This window comes from Antechinus flavipes, chromosome 1, assembly GCF_016432865.1.
Source record: "Antechinus flavipes isolate AdamAnt ecotype Samford, QLD, Australia chromosome 1, AdamAnt_v2, whole genome shotgun sequence".
In the NCBI taxonomy this organism is placed as follows: Eukaryota; Metazoa; Chordata; class Mammalia; order Dasyuromorphia; family Dasyuridae; genus Antechinus; species Antechinus flavipes.
The window spans coordinates 564,765,602-564,780,290 of NC_067398.1; the positions used below are offsets into that span (position 1 = coordinate 564,765,602).

The following is a 14,689-nucleotide window of genomic DNA, read 5'->3' on the forward strand; positions in this document are numbered from 1 at the left end:
ACAAGTTGCAAAAAGGGTGCTGATTTTTACTAATAGAGGAAGTTTTCATATTTAAGAGTTCTCTATGCTAATGATATCAAAGGTCCAGTCCCTGTTGGGATGTCTCCTATCCCCACTTTTTTTCCCTGCATATCCATTTACTCACATCTGCCACCTGTGATTTAATGGAAGCTTCTGAAAGGAAATGTGATTTTTTTTTTTTTTAAATAATGATCGGCACCACGTTCTTCATGGTATTGTTTATTTTTTATTTTAAAATACTAGCATGTTCTTTTTGATGTATAATCATTAAAAACATTGAGTTAAATACAGTCAAAAGTTCTGCTGAGGTATAGCTCAGAGTTAAAACTCGAAGAGTATAAGAAAATGTCTATTTTTACTTCTAACTAGAGAGACTTTAGGGGTTTAGGTAACTACAGTCTCACTTGCCTCATGTAACAATTTATTCTATTATATTCTATAATATTTATTACTATATTACATTCTATATGATTACGTGGCACAAGTTGCAAGCAGGCAGGATAGGAAATCAAACATATATGTGCATGCACATATCCTCATACACGTGTACACCCACCCACCCCCACAAATAAAAAAATCTCTATACAAGCAAACATTTGACAGTCTCATGTTCTTGTGAACAAGACAGAGAAACATGGCCTGGAAGATCACAGTGGATTAAGAAATAAGTAAATTATCAAATCCAAAGAATAATCAATACTATATTGTTGTCAAACTGAAGGGAGATCTCAGATCTCTAGTAAAGAGTCACAAAGAAATGTTAGCACTTCTATCAATAGCATGGAAGAGATAATGGAGAATAAATTTATCAGATTTGCAAATGACATGAAACTAGAAAGGACAACATAATGAATAACTGTCTAAGTGATGTGAGTAAAGAGGAGACTGAAGAAAGAGATATCGTAGAGACAGACTCATCAGGATGGAATAACTGGTTAGGTATGGAGGATAAGGGAGAAGGAAGAGTCAGACTACCTGTAGATTTGAACCTGGATGACTGGGGAAGATAGTATTCTCAACAAGAATAAAGGGAGTAAGGAGGAACAATTAGTTGAAGAGAGAAGATAGCAAGTTCAGTTTGGGACACATACCTAAAAGGACAGACAGATTGACAGAGATGCCTAACTAGGGTTTAGGATATTTAGCTCTGGGAGTCATTTGCATGTGACAAAAGAACTCATGGGAACAGACAAGATTATCTAAGGAGAGAGTGAGTGGAGAAAAGAAAAATGAATACAGCACACAGCCTTAGGAATACCTAAACAAAGAGACATATGGAGTGTGAAAATCCAGTGAAAAAGAACAAGAAGATAGGGTGAGAAAATCTCATGGTCACATGAGCTAGTAACAGAATCAGAATTTAACCTAGGCCTTCTGACTCAAAGTGTAGTGCTCTTAGTCAAATGTTATCCTATTGCCTTTAGATGGTTGTCCTTTCAGTGTTTGTTTGGTTTGTCAGATTCAGGAGGACAGAGAATAGGGATTGCTCAATTACTCAAATTGGCATCTCAATGAGTAAAGTACCTGATGATGTATGGCCACATATGTCTTAAAAAAACCTAAATATTTATCACATATAGACATATTCCATAGCTCATTATTTCTCAAGTTGCTTTGGTCAAAAAAATTAATCAACTGATGACTAGTGTACTAGTGATAAGCCTCTTGGAATTTCACTTAGATTGGTCCTTGAATGACAAAAAGAGATCATACATTTCAAGATGTTTTTGGGGGTCAGTATAACCCACAAGAACTCCTGTTTCAACAGCACTAACCTTAAAAACCCAGATTAATTTCTATGCCATGATGAGATGAGCTTTTAGTAAAATATATATAGGAACATAGATTTAAATTCATCAAAAGTTATATGCTTTACTTTGCACATGCAGAAGGAAATTTAGGAGAAAAAATAAACATAACTTTATATTAAAGATAGTTGTTTTATAGGTTCAGTGAACTGTGCTTGTCAATTAAAATAACAGGAACATCTGGGATTACATTTTTGAAATTTAATTCAAAGCCACAGTAGGGTACATACAAAGAATAGTGAAAATGTTCCCTATAATTGCTTAATATGCCTTATAAGCCACATTTCTAAAGGATCAAACTTTCAGTTCCAGTTATTACAGTTGTTTCTCCACAAATACTAAATGAACAAATACAATGACATTTACCTGTTTCATATAATTAATGATGTTATATAGGCAGCTGGGCTTTAATTCTATTAGTACTATTCAAGACATGGATAATGTTCAGCACTTAAAAAATATTCCTGCAGCTTCTGTTGAGGTTTTTGAAAATCTTGATAAATTTACTACATACAGATAGAAGTTACTGAAATATTTTGAAGTAAGTTTTCATATAACATTAGGTAGGCTAAAGGTCAGAGCTTACTCAGAATTAGTTCGTCACTTCTCTGGGTCACTGTGACCTTTTTCCTGTAATCTATTCAGTCAGCACTGAATGTGGGACAATTGGTACAAATCATCATTCACAACTTTTACCATTCTGAAACTGATGGATTTACTTTGAATCCACAGAAACCCAGAGTACCAAGCAAGCACTCATCTTGCCACTGAGGTTGAGATAGTGCAAGGGATCAGTGATGCGGCAAAGAATAAACTAAGTGCTGTGAAAAAGAGAAACAAAGAACATGAATAAAGGCCAACCAATGGCAGTAGCATATGGCCTTGGTTATGTGAGCTCTTCTGTGTTCTTTAGGAAGAAAGCAATTTTCAGCAATCTTGAAGAGAGAAAAGGTTCAAGGAAGTTCCTATAGATATTAAAGTGCCACATACTTGGTCACTGAGATTCAGTTAGCTATTAATTAAGGTCCTCGGGGACTACGAACACATACATAATTCAGTTTTAGAGTAAAGTCAGAAAGAGAAAATGACAGTGATAAGAAGCTAGTCTTTAGTACAATGAAAAAGAAAAACCAGACAATAAAATGCTAATTATATTCATGAGTATTTTGGACTACAGACAATGATATGAAATATATTCAAAATGTGACAATTTTTATGCAGCCCACAATCTCTGCTAAAACATACTTGAATTATGTTGTAGAGCCATCTGTATGAAATAAAGTTTACAAGTGCAGCTGGGTAGTTTAGGATGATTGAACGTTTTAAAGTGTTTAAATGTAACTTGCCCAATTTCTTTTCTTCTTATCAAAGTTCTGGATGCTCAAAGTTTTGTAAAGGAGACACTGAAAAATATAGAGCGAACCTACAGTTCATTTCATTTAAATAGTACACTCACTAAAAAGATAATTCATCCAATATTCTTTATCCAACACATGGCTAGGAAAAATCTATTTTGAAAAGATATTTTTAACATTTTGTTGGGACCCAAACCAACAGAGATGACTAAGCAAACACTACTTGGGCATTTCAAATGATTCCTTTTGTTTGAAAGCCTACCACATGCCAGGTTCTTACTAAGCTGTCAATCAGAAAAAAACTTAACCATCCAAACACTTTAACACTGAGTATCTTTAAAGGGAGGTTTCTTGCCCCTTTCCCTTTACTTGGCTATTCTCTGATGTGTATCTATGTTTTCAACATAGGGGAGGGAGAAGATTGGAAACAGGTAAGCTGCAAGTGCATCCTGCTTTTAAACTTGTTCAGGAGTTCTTCAAGTAACCTAAAAGAGAACAGAGAGGTTTCAAAATCAGACAGAAGAAAGGATGCTTAGAAGCACAAGAAAACATTTCAATGAAACCAGTTACATTGCTCTAATTTGTGGCATTTTTTTTTTTTTTTGCAAAGGTAAATGAAAAGTTTATTACAGCCTGCTTAGTAATGCTGCTGAAAACAATTCAACAGGGGCAAATATATCACCTCAAATTGTTCCCTTCTGAAAGAACCAACCCTTTAAAATTCTGTTCATTCTACTTTCTGAAGATACATGTTTCTGTGGCTTCAGCTGTGGAAGTAATCTGGACAATTAACAGATTCACATGTTCTAGGTTTTCTTTTATGTCAAGAGAGTTCAAATTCAACTTGAGACATAATATATATATTGCTGAGGCAATTGGGGTTAAGTGACTTGTCCAGGGTCACACAGCCAGGACGTGTTAAGTGTCTGAGACAGATTTGAACTCAGGTCCTCCTGACTTCAAGGCTGGTGCTCCCCAAACAACTTTTGCTTTCTTAACTTTTAGACTAGAACACAGGCTGTTCGGGAAAAGAGAAAAAGGGGCAGCCTCCATTGGATGGCTCCATCCCAGATAAAACGGTGTTTTGATGGAAACGATAGTACTTTTGCAATGTTCAGAACCGTGCTGTTTTTTACACACTACATATATAACCTACCTCAAATCTCAGTCATTAAAAATTAGCATGCTTTAGACTTATATTAAAAAGAAGAAAAAAAAAACTATGCACAGCTATTTACCCCCACCCTTGCTGCTGAAGGTTTCTTAAAGAGAAAAATGAATTTTTTTATTTTTTACTGGCGCCATCATTTTTGTAAGCTCTGAAGATGATTAACAGACATCTTGATCATGAGAAAGAAAAATGAAAGCCATTGCATCTAAAGAACCTTAACAGCATGACCCAGTTTTGCTCAAAATTCACTTAATATAGTGACACGAGATTCAGGGCATTTTGATCCTTGGATCTTTCCCTTATATTTTGTCTCCAGATGCTGTCTGTACTCAATTCCCGTTGAGGTCTGACCGTCAAAGGATAGATTTACCCCCAAATTGTGTTACGGGTTTGGGGTGGGGGTGGGGTGATGTGAAGAGGGATCACTGTTTGCAGCAGGTTATCATATAATTGGTGCTAGAGCCTTGAACCACTGTCTGACCATTGGACATTTGAATTAAGCTGTTTCATGGGGTGTTTTCCATTGTCTTTTTTTTTTTTTCCTTTCTGCAGAACCCAAGCTTCCTAGATTCTAGTTTCCCCTTTCCTGCTCTGCCTTCTTCCTGAGACTACAGTGGTGAGGATGAACAGAAATATCCCCCTCCCTCCAATTCTCAAACGAACCCTCTTTGTGGCCATTTCCGTATATCATGGGATCAGAAATTCCCACAACTGGAAGATCCCCCTCCCCCCAAAAAGGACCAAATCTTAATTGCACTGCAAGAATTATACCAAGCAGAGGAGGGTGTACAAAGATGAGAGGTTAAATATACTTCATCTCTAGCAAGATTTTCTTTTTCAAGTTCGTCCCCACCACTGTATCCCCAAACTAAGGCATTGCAGAAGGAAAACTAATTACACCACCACACAAAACACACGCACACGCACACGCACACATACATACACACACACACATAGATCCCTGATGTGCCTCAACCAATATCTCTTCCCTTTTATTACTGAAGTATGCTCTATGGACTAGGAAGCATATTTTTATGAATTGAAATATTCTAAATAAAATGGTGCTATGGTGTTTAAAAAAAAAAAAAAAAGGCTGGTGCTCTATCCACTGCGCTATCTTTCTGCCCTGAGATAATAATATCTTAACAAAATTTGTGAAGTTTTGTGGTGATTAAAACATCATCATAAAAAGAGCAAAAGCCTGCTCTTCTTCAATACCTTATTTTACATTTATACTTTTCCTAAGTATATATTTTTGGAGGATAAATATGACAACGCTTTGCTTCTGAAAAGATGCAGTTATTTTAGAGGGCAGAAAATATGCTATGATTTGCCACCTGTCTTTAATACTGACACTTACCTACATTTGGCTATGCTGTTGACATTTGGATGAATTAAAAATAAGCAATGCTCTTTTCTTTTTCGCTTCTTAATCTTGTAAAGGATTATTTAAGTTAATGATCTGCTCATAGAGCGACAAAACTCATAGATCTTTATATTCTATTGTAATGCTCCATTTTACATTTATTTAAATAGCATCTTCTTAAAAACAGAACTAGATAATACAGTCTTATGGTATAAGCTTATAGATTTTTCAGTGCTATTACTTAAAATATGAGCTAATTTCAAAATTCTCTCCTCAAAAATAATAGAGAAGTTCCAATATAATCTAATATACATATCATGTAAGTTTAAGATGAAACACAGTTTTTAAAAATCCCATAACCAATCAACAAACTTTTATTAAGTGTCTATTACTTGACAGGCACTGTGCTGGCAAATACTCTAGAAATTTTTCATTTATTTTTAATGACAACCAACAATGTAATATGTAATATAGCAATTATTTATATTAATATTACTCTCAACAGACAGAATAGGTCAGTAACATTTGGCACTTAACAAAATATTCCACTATAATTCAAACCACTAGTAAGGTTTGTCTGCAATAACAACTAGTATAATAAACACTCCAATGTCTTAGTCCTGAGGACAGCTTTATTAAAAACAAGGCAAAAATAGAAAACTCACTTTTTATCTGCTCCACTTGAGAGCTGAGGCAAGGCTTCCAAAGCTTGTTTAAAACTAGATCTGAAGCATAAAAATCAACAATATTTAATCTACAGCAATTTTACATTGTTTTGAACAGACTAGAATAATGCATATATGTTTTTAGGAACATTTTGATAACAAAAAGTTGCAAAGCTTTTGACAGACAAATGAGAATATTACCAAAGTGAAACTGAGGCCAGATCATCTAGAATGAAAATTAAGAACTGCTGATGCCTTAGAGAAGTAAGTTCATAAAATCTGGATCAGAAAATGAATGAAATCCAACTATAAAACATAAGGTAAATGAGAATTAAATAATATTTAACAGAAAAAATAATAAAGGAAAAAGTTTTTTTTTTTTTACAGAGGAGGGAAAATCCAGGACAAATAAAAGCAAAGAGATAGAGCTATTTATTTAGTGCCTATTAAAACCTAGAGCTTTACATAAAATAGTTTAAAATGAATAGAGAAATTAAGAGGTGGGAAATTAAAAGCTCAATTAAAGAAAAAGCTCAAGAATGACCATTTAAATAGGCTAAATAAGTATCATTCAAATTTACAAGGCTTGATTTGCATTCCAGTATCTGAAAAGTACAGAACCATAAGCTGCCAATTCACAGAGAGTTTATGGATAACTGGGGAGAAGCAGGGAGCAAAAACCAAAATAATAATCACATTTGGAAAAGATCCTTAATCAAATTCCTTATTACAGAGTCTCATCACTGTGTGGTGATAACCTTGGTTTATCAAAAACTACTGGGCTAGCAAAACCATGATGGTGGATTAGAGACAGAAATCCAAATGAATTTTCCCAACATTCCTTTTCAAACAACTTTAAAATAAATAATGTTTCTAATAAGATTTTGGAGCAACAGAACCAACAAAACGTAAGACATTTTCCCAGCCTAACATAGAAGGTCTTCAGGTGAGATCTATGATATCAGGGTGGGGGCTGGCTTGCAGCACCAGTTTTGGGTCTCAGAGGTTGCTGTGACAGGGACAAGAGCAGTTTGAGAAAAATAGGAAGAGGGTTAGACAACTGTTAGAAAGAAATTATGGGAACACTTTGCTTCTTCTAAATATAACTGACTCTGATCGGCAACTCAATTGCATATGAGGTTCTGGGTTACCATTCTAGGGTGAAGAGGAACATTAACATTTACAACTCTAAGGGAGCAAGGACTCTTCATTGGATAAAAACCTGAGTGTAGACCAGGAGAGCAGTGGCCATACTTCTCCTCAGATTATACTACTTCATAAGCGCTGAAAACTTGTAGACTCCCAGAATAAACTCTAAAAATATCAGTGCCGAAAAAGGCTGAAGCTTGGGACAGTGTCTTTCCACTCTTAGGTGAGCAGAATCCAACTTTAATATAAAGTTCAAAGTTAAAATATAGGATGGAAAAATAAGCAAACAACTGCAAAAACAAAAAAAACCCAAAACTATCATAAAAAGTTATTATAGTAGCAAGGAAGATGAAGACACAAACTTAGAAGGGGACAATAATGTGAAAAAAGCTATAACCAAAGTCTCAAATAAAAATGCTAACTGGAAATAAACCCAACAAAAATTCCTGTAAGAATTAAAACAAACAAACAAACAAACAAAAAAAAAACGAGTAGCAGAGGAACAATTAGGAAAATAAAGAGAATGATGAAAGAAAAAATATACAAAAGAAAAAAAATAACTATGAATGTGAATGTGATGAGTTCATCCTATAAAATGCAAGTGGCTAGCAAAATGGATTAGAAACAAGAACTCAACAATATTTTGTTTATAAGAGACACTTGAAATGGAAATGCACACACAGAATTAAAATAAGGGGCTCAGATAGAATACTATGCTTCACCTTAAGTAAAAAAGGGGGAGCAATCATGAGCTCAGACAAAGCAAGAACAGAATTAAAAGAGAAAATCAGGGAAACTACATTTTGCTAAAAAGGTAAATAGACAATGAAGTAACATAAATTTATGTAAGTTTCTCTGATAAAGGTTCCATTTCTCAAATATATAGGAAGCTCAGTCAAATGTATTAAATAAGATCCAACTGATAAATGATTAAAGAACACAAAAAGGGCAGTTTTCAGAAGAAATAAAAGCTCTTTATAGTCATGTGAAAAATGTTCCAAATCACTATTCATTAGAGAAGGGCAAATTAAAACAACTCTGAGAAACTACCTCACATCCATCAAAGTGGCTTATAAGACAGAAAAGGAAAAATAACAAATATGGGAAGGGATGTGGAAAAATTTGGGACACTAATGGAATGTTGATACAATTGTGAACTGATTCAACCATTCTGGAGGAAAATGTGGAACTATGCATAACCTTTGACCCAGTAATACCGCTAAGTTTGTACCCAAAAAGGTAAAAGGAAAAGTATGTATAAAAATGTTTATAGCACCTCTTTTTGTGCTAACAAAGACCTGGAAATTGAGGGGATGCTCATCAGTTGAGAAATGGATAAACAAGTTGTGGAAACAGATGATTTTAAAAAATGAGAAAACCTATATGAACTAATATAAAGTGAAATGAGCAGAAAGGGGAGATCACTGTCCACAGGAATAGCAATATTGAAATAACAATCAACTCTGAAAGTTGGTTGTTCTAGTCAATACAACTATCTGAGACAATTCCAAAAGACTCAAGATGAAAAAATGCTGTCAACAGAGAGAGAACTGGTGAACTGATGAGTGCATAATGAAGTATAATTTTCCTACTTTATGTTTCTTGTTTTTTTGCAATATGGATAATATGGAAATATTTTGCATGACTTTGCATATATATATAATTGATATTAATACTTCTTATCCTCTAAACAGGTGGGAGAAATGGGGGAGACAGAAAGTCTGAAGAACCCTGGGGATTCTTGCCTGGAGTCATGACTCCAGGAAAAATGAAATTAAAAGTATTGAAGCCAGTGGGTTATGGGGGCAACTTAAATAATCACACCAGGAAGGCTCCTACCCATCTAAGGTATCAAATTTCCATTAGTAATTTAAATGTTGAGAGACACACCCTGGGCTCTCACTTTGGCAGGTGACATCAAGTAGAAGGGATTGGGAGAGAGGAATTGGGTGGGGAAATGACTGGTTCCTTCAAATATAGAATTTGAACTCTAAGTGGCTAGTGAAATGGAGAAGTAGTCCAGAAGACAAATGCAAAACATCCCAGGGGAGTAAAAGGAAACCACACAAAGACAGAGCAGGGTAGAACCTGGGGAGGCAAGCTCAGAAAGGCCAGTGGTAGGAGGCAGCCATGCACGTCCTTGGAGAAGAGCCTGAAGAGAGGCCACAGGACAAAGGGGCAAGCCTTCTTCTGTCCTCAGAAACAAAATCATGAGCAGATTTTGGCTCATTGTAAGGAAGAACTTCCTAATCAATAGAGCCGTTGAAGAATGGGCAACTTTTCTAAAATTTACATAGGGCTTTGTAAGTACCAAGTACTTTAACTAACATATTGTTACATTCTGTGAGGTAGATGGTGCAGTTATTAGAATTCCAATTTTAGAGATAAGGAAACTGAAGCATCAGGAAATGAATGGACTTGTTCCTCATCCCAAGGCTGCTAAGTGGCAGGGCTAGGCTGGGACTTGTGCTCCCCAGGATGCTCAGCGGAGTCAGGACACATCTATCATCACAGGTTGAACTATCACTTGCCAACATGACACTGAGAAGAGAATCAGCTCTTGGTTAGTGGGCAGGATGATCACTAAGGACTCTTATAACTCCAAGATGATAAACCTTGGTTAGCCACAATTCAGAAATAAGTAACAGTTAAAAATAGGAGGACTATGCAGGCTGGCCTTGAGCTTCATATATAGACCAGTAAATAACAATCCCTTCATGCTTAATATCAGACAGACTCTAATATTGGTTATTTCTGAACTTCAGATAAAAGCTCTTAAGATGAATAAAGATATCATTTATCTCAGAAAAGACTGTTATATTTTAATAGAGGTGTTCAGGATAAAATAGTTCTTGTAATAATAGAGGTTGGCTTCTTTCTCTTTTTTCTCTCCCATTTTCTCCCTCTTTCCTTCCTCTGTCAAAGCTAAGATGAAAGGAAATGGTCTCAGAATTATATCAAGGATTCATATTAGATGTAAAGTAGAAAAATTCCTAATTAAGAGTTTTGAACATTGGCAGAGATTACTTAGTGAATCTGAAGAACCATAATGTTGTAGAAAAGCATTATCTAGGGAGTCAATATACTTAGGTTCCAATCCAGGTTCTGACATAAACAAATTGTAATCTTGGGCAAATCATTTAATTGATTTTTCTAGACTTCAGTTTCCCTCTTTGTTAAAAAATAAGTTTCACTGGATTATCTCTTAAGGTTCCCTCCTAGTTCATAATTTTATGAATTTTCCTTTTTTGAAAACTTAAAAAAGAGACTGATTTGCACATATTTGGGGACACTTTCAGTGTATTATGTCTATCCTGGATCGATTATGAATCACACCATAAATCACTGGATCACAGAATTAGAGTGGGAAGGGGCCTTGGAGGTCACCTTGGTTCAGTCTCTTCATTTTACTGGCTGAGGAAACTGAGAAGCTTAGTGAAGTGTTAGGTTGGATTTATCAGAGATCAGACTGGGATTCAGGCTTTTCTTGGCTCTAAATTGAATACCTGACCCTTCATGCCAATCTGTCTCAACATTTTATAGATAAAAAGTCTAAGACAGAAGTTAAGTAATTTGCCCAGAGACAGAGGGAGGAAACATGTGATTCAGGATCCAAACTCTGGTCTTCCTGGCTCCAGGTCAAGTATTCAGTCTATGATATCTATGATCACTGATAATTCTTACTGCTGAAAAAGGATCAACTAAGATAGTTAAAAGTGTGAAAGTTATTAAATGAAGCCTTTGTGCTATGAAGTAAACTGATTTTTGGGAGGAAATAATAATCAAACAATTATAAAAATATTGATAAAGGCCATAACCCTCTTGAGAATGATACTCAGGGCATCTAATAGTTAACAAGTATAAGGGAAATAGGCAAAGGCAAATCTGTCTAATCACACCAAGAATTCATATACACCTCAAGTAAACATTGGGTTTCTTTAGGCAGTATGGTATAAAGGAGTGCTCTGAACTTGCAACTGAAAAACTTGAATTCCAATCCTTGGCACATCAGCTATGTGACAAAGATTAAATTACTGGGTCAGCGGCAAAATGAACTTGATTCTTACTTTATATTATTAACCAAATGAGATGGTTCTGAAAATATAAAAATCATTTTGCCATTGTAAAGTCCTATATAAACATGAATTATTACAAGTTTTGGTCATAATTTTATTACTTCTTCTGTCATGTCTTTCTTTTTATTTCTATCCCCAAAGCTTAATGCAGTGTGTGACATAAAGTAAGTCTTTAATAAATGCTTGTTGATAACTCATTTATTCATTTGTGAGAAATATTTAGGTTTAGAAATTTAGTTCTGGCAAATAGACAAAACACAACATTTTAGAACATTAATTTGAAAGAATAAGCATTTTTACATGTATAATACAAACATATGTTATTATGACCGTATAATATTTCTTCATATGGTGGTTGTAAATGAATGAGCATATTAACAAAAATTATGAAGAACATAATTCTCTCAAGTGATAATCTGGTAACTTAGCAGTCACTTTTAAGCAAAAAAATAGGTACTTAAATTTATAAATAGGTATGGAAATGCAGGTTTGTAATCCCTATTCCTGCAAGGCAAAGGCAAGATCACTTGAATTCAGAGAGTTCCAAACTGTAGGAAAGCTAAAATTCATATGGTATCTGTACTAAATCTGGAACCACAATGATGAGCCTTTGGGAGCAGGGACAGAAGTACTTAACATATGGTAAACCAGTCTATCAGTGGAATTCAGCCCCTGAATGGTTTCTGTACTTAACCTGCACAAGATAGGGAGACCCAGTCTCAAAATTAGAACAATGAGTAAGCTCTTAGGTTTATTAGGCACCATTAACAAGCAAAAGGTAGTATTTCATATGTAACAATGAAAAACAGGAAAATTTTAATGTATACAAAGAGGAAAATTTTATGATTGCATAGCTGTAGGGTTTAATTTGCTTACAGAAAAAAAATCATAGCAGAAAAGGCTGACTTCTACTTTAATAGATTAAATATGAACATAATTTTCCACTACAAAGATTTTAGACAAACCACAGGACTCCTCCTTTCAGTTGACAAATGTCTGCAACCCATGAAAAGCCCTTTAGGATCCCTTATGAAAAGGGTTTTAGATTCATTTTCTTGTTTCTCTTTTTCATGAAAGCTCTGTAAAATAATGTGTTGCTACTCCAGTGGTGATCCTAGTGATCAGAGGGAGGATATTAAAAGAAAAAAATTAAAACTTTTCTCCCTCAATTTTTTGCATCAAAAAAGAATCTTTAATAAATCCAGACCTGTTATTGAATAAAGTACCAGCCTTAGCCAGATCTTCTTAAAAGGTCTTCTTAAGAAGACATTTTCAATGCATTGGGAAGGTTTACTTTGGATGTTCAGCTATCCTTAGTAAGAATTTAAATCATGGGCAAAACAAATTTTATTACTAATGTAACATTTCATTTTATTGATATAGAATAAGAAAACAGGGAATCTTACTTGCTTTCAGGTGTTAGATAAACGGCCACTGTATCTCTCAAAGCACAGATTTCAAGCCTTGCCTAAGGACAAGATATAGACAAAAATAACATAAATGTGCTTCTATCAAACATAAAGGAGGTGATGAAAAAATGCTCTTAATCTTACAAAGTAAAAGAATCAGACATCTTTTTACATAACATTCATATAGTGGATTTAGTCCATTAGTGAATTTAAAGCCCCCTTTATTCTTTAATTTGTCACTGACTTAAATGACTGCAGATTTACAAGGGAATGATTCTTCTTATATATCCATCAATAAGGTATCCTACAAAGGATGAGCTCTTTTGAAAAGAAAAACAAAGAAATCTGCTTTGGTAGTATTTCCTTTGGTTGCAAAGAACCATTTAGGCGCTCTCTTGTCACCAATTAGAAGGCTGGATGAACAAACTTCTTTAAGATGTCTCATACCTCTCTGATATTTTCAAAATATTACTGGAGTGATTTTTCAACTATGTGTATTTACTGCTGGTATTTAAAAAAAAAAGCACAGCTAAGCTGTGAGAAGCAGGAAACTCTGAGCCATGGCTACTGATTTCTCCCCTCCTCCACAAAGAAGGAAGTGGTTTGACTTTACTTCCTCACACCTATGACCTGTCAGGCATAAGGATTTTAATCTCTAAAGATAACTCAAAGTTTAAAACTTTAAATAAGCACATGGCAAGGCAATAGCTTAGTTACTTAGTCATAAGCCAATCTGCAATGAAGCAGGTGCCCTCACAGGTTTTGAAATCTCTGTAGGAATGTAGTATGTGTGCAAAGTGTTGGAATAGTGTATTTCAAAGAAAATGTCCCTGCCCTCAAGTATCTTATTATATATACATGGAACAAGTTCTGAGACCTGGACAGCTCTCTAAGCTTGAATTAAGAAGAAAATAATAAAGTTCTTAGAATTTCTTATTAAACAAAAATTAGGCTGCTATATTGTATGGAGTTTTTAATGAAACCTTTTCTTTTTGGAAAGCAATTGCTTAGTTTCAGTTTTTAGTGCTTTAGACTTCTGAATAAAGTCAGGGAACTTGAACAAATATATGTGCCAATCCCCATTTCTATTATTTAGGTTGTCATATATGAAGAAAAAGGAGATGAAGGAAAAAAAAATTAAAAAATATAAACAGAGAATAAGGTAAAACTGTTAGGTAGATATTTGTAAAACAAAATTACAAAAGCAGACTTATTTGAATACTCTAAAAATGTGCATTTTAATTATATATTTTAATTAACCTATAAAATATGCCAATTATACAATAAAACTGTGCTTAATGTAAATTTTTTAAAAAATCACTACCTAAGAGTGACGTTAAAACTGCTAATCTAACCAAACTCCAAATACTCTGTTATAAGTCACATAGTTTTGATGGGGAGGAAGTGAGGGAAGTTAACATTTTAAAGGATGATCAGAGTTTCACAGACTTAAAGCTGGAATGACTCTTCAGAGAACATCCGCAATCTCCTCCTTTTAGAGATGAAGATACTGAGGCCCTTGATTGGATGACCTAGTCTCAAGGCTAGTTCACACAGGAAGTTAACAGTCTTGAGATTCAAATCTAGATCCTTGCACAACAAGTAAGCAGGGCTAGACCAGCAGAATTAATTCTTTAGTAGTCTTCATATCCTCTATAATTTCCTCCAT

At 34.6% G+C, this 14,689-nt stretch overlaps 1 protein-coding gene across 2 annotated transcripts in view; it reads right to left on the reverse strand.

The window, feature by feature from the left end:
* Positions 1–224: 224 nt before the first annotated feature.
* Positions 225–14,689, reverse strand: part of EXOC2 (exocyst complex component 2) — a 210,444-nt gene continuing 195,979 nt past the window's right edge. For both annotated transcript variants that reach the window (XM_051970780.1, XM_051970781.1), the window contains 3 exons: positions 13,018–13,079; positions 6,387–6,446; positions 225–3,669 (listed from right to left, as the gene is read on the reverse strand). In XM_051970780.1, coding sequence (XP_051826740.1) covers positions 3,576–3,669; positions 6,387–6,446; positions 13,018–13,079 — 216 coding nt within the window. In that variant the 3' untranslated portion in view covers positions 225–3,575. The remainder of the gene's footprint in view (positions 3,670–6,386; positions 6,447–13,017; positions 13,080–14,689) is intronic.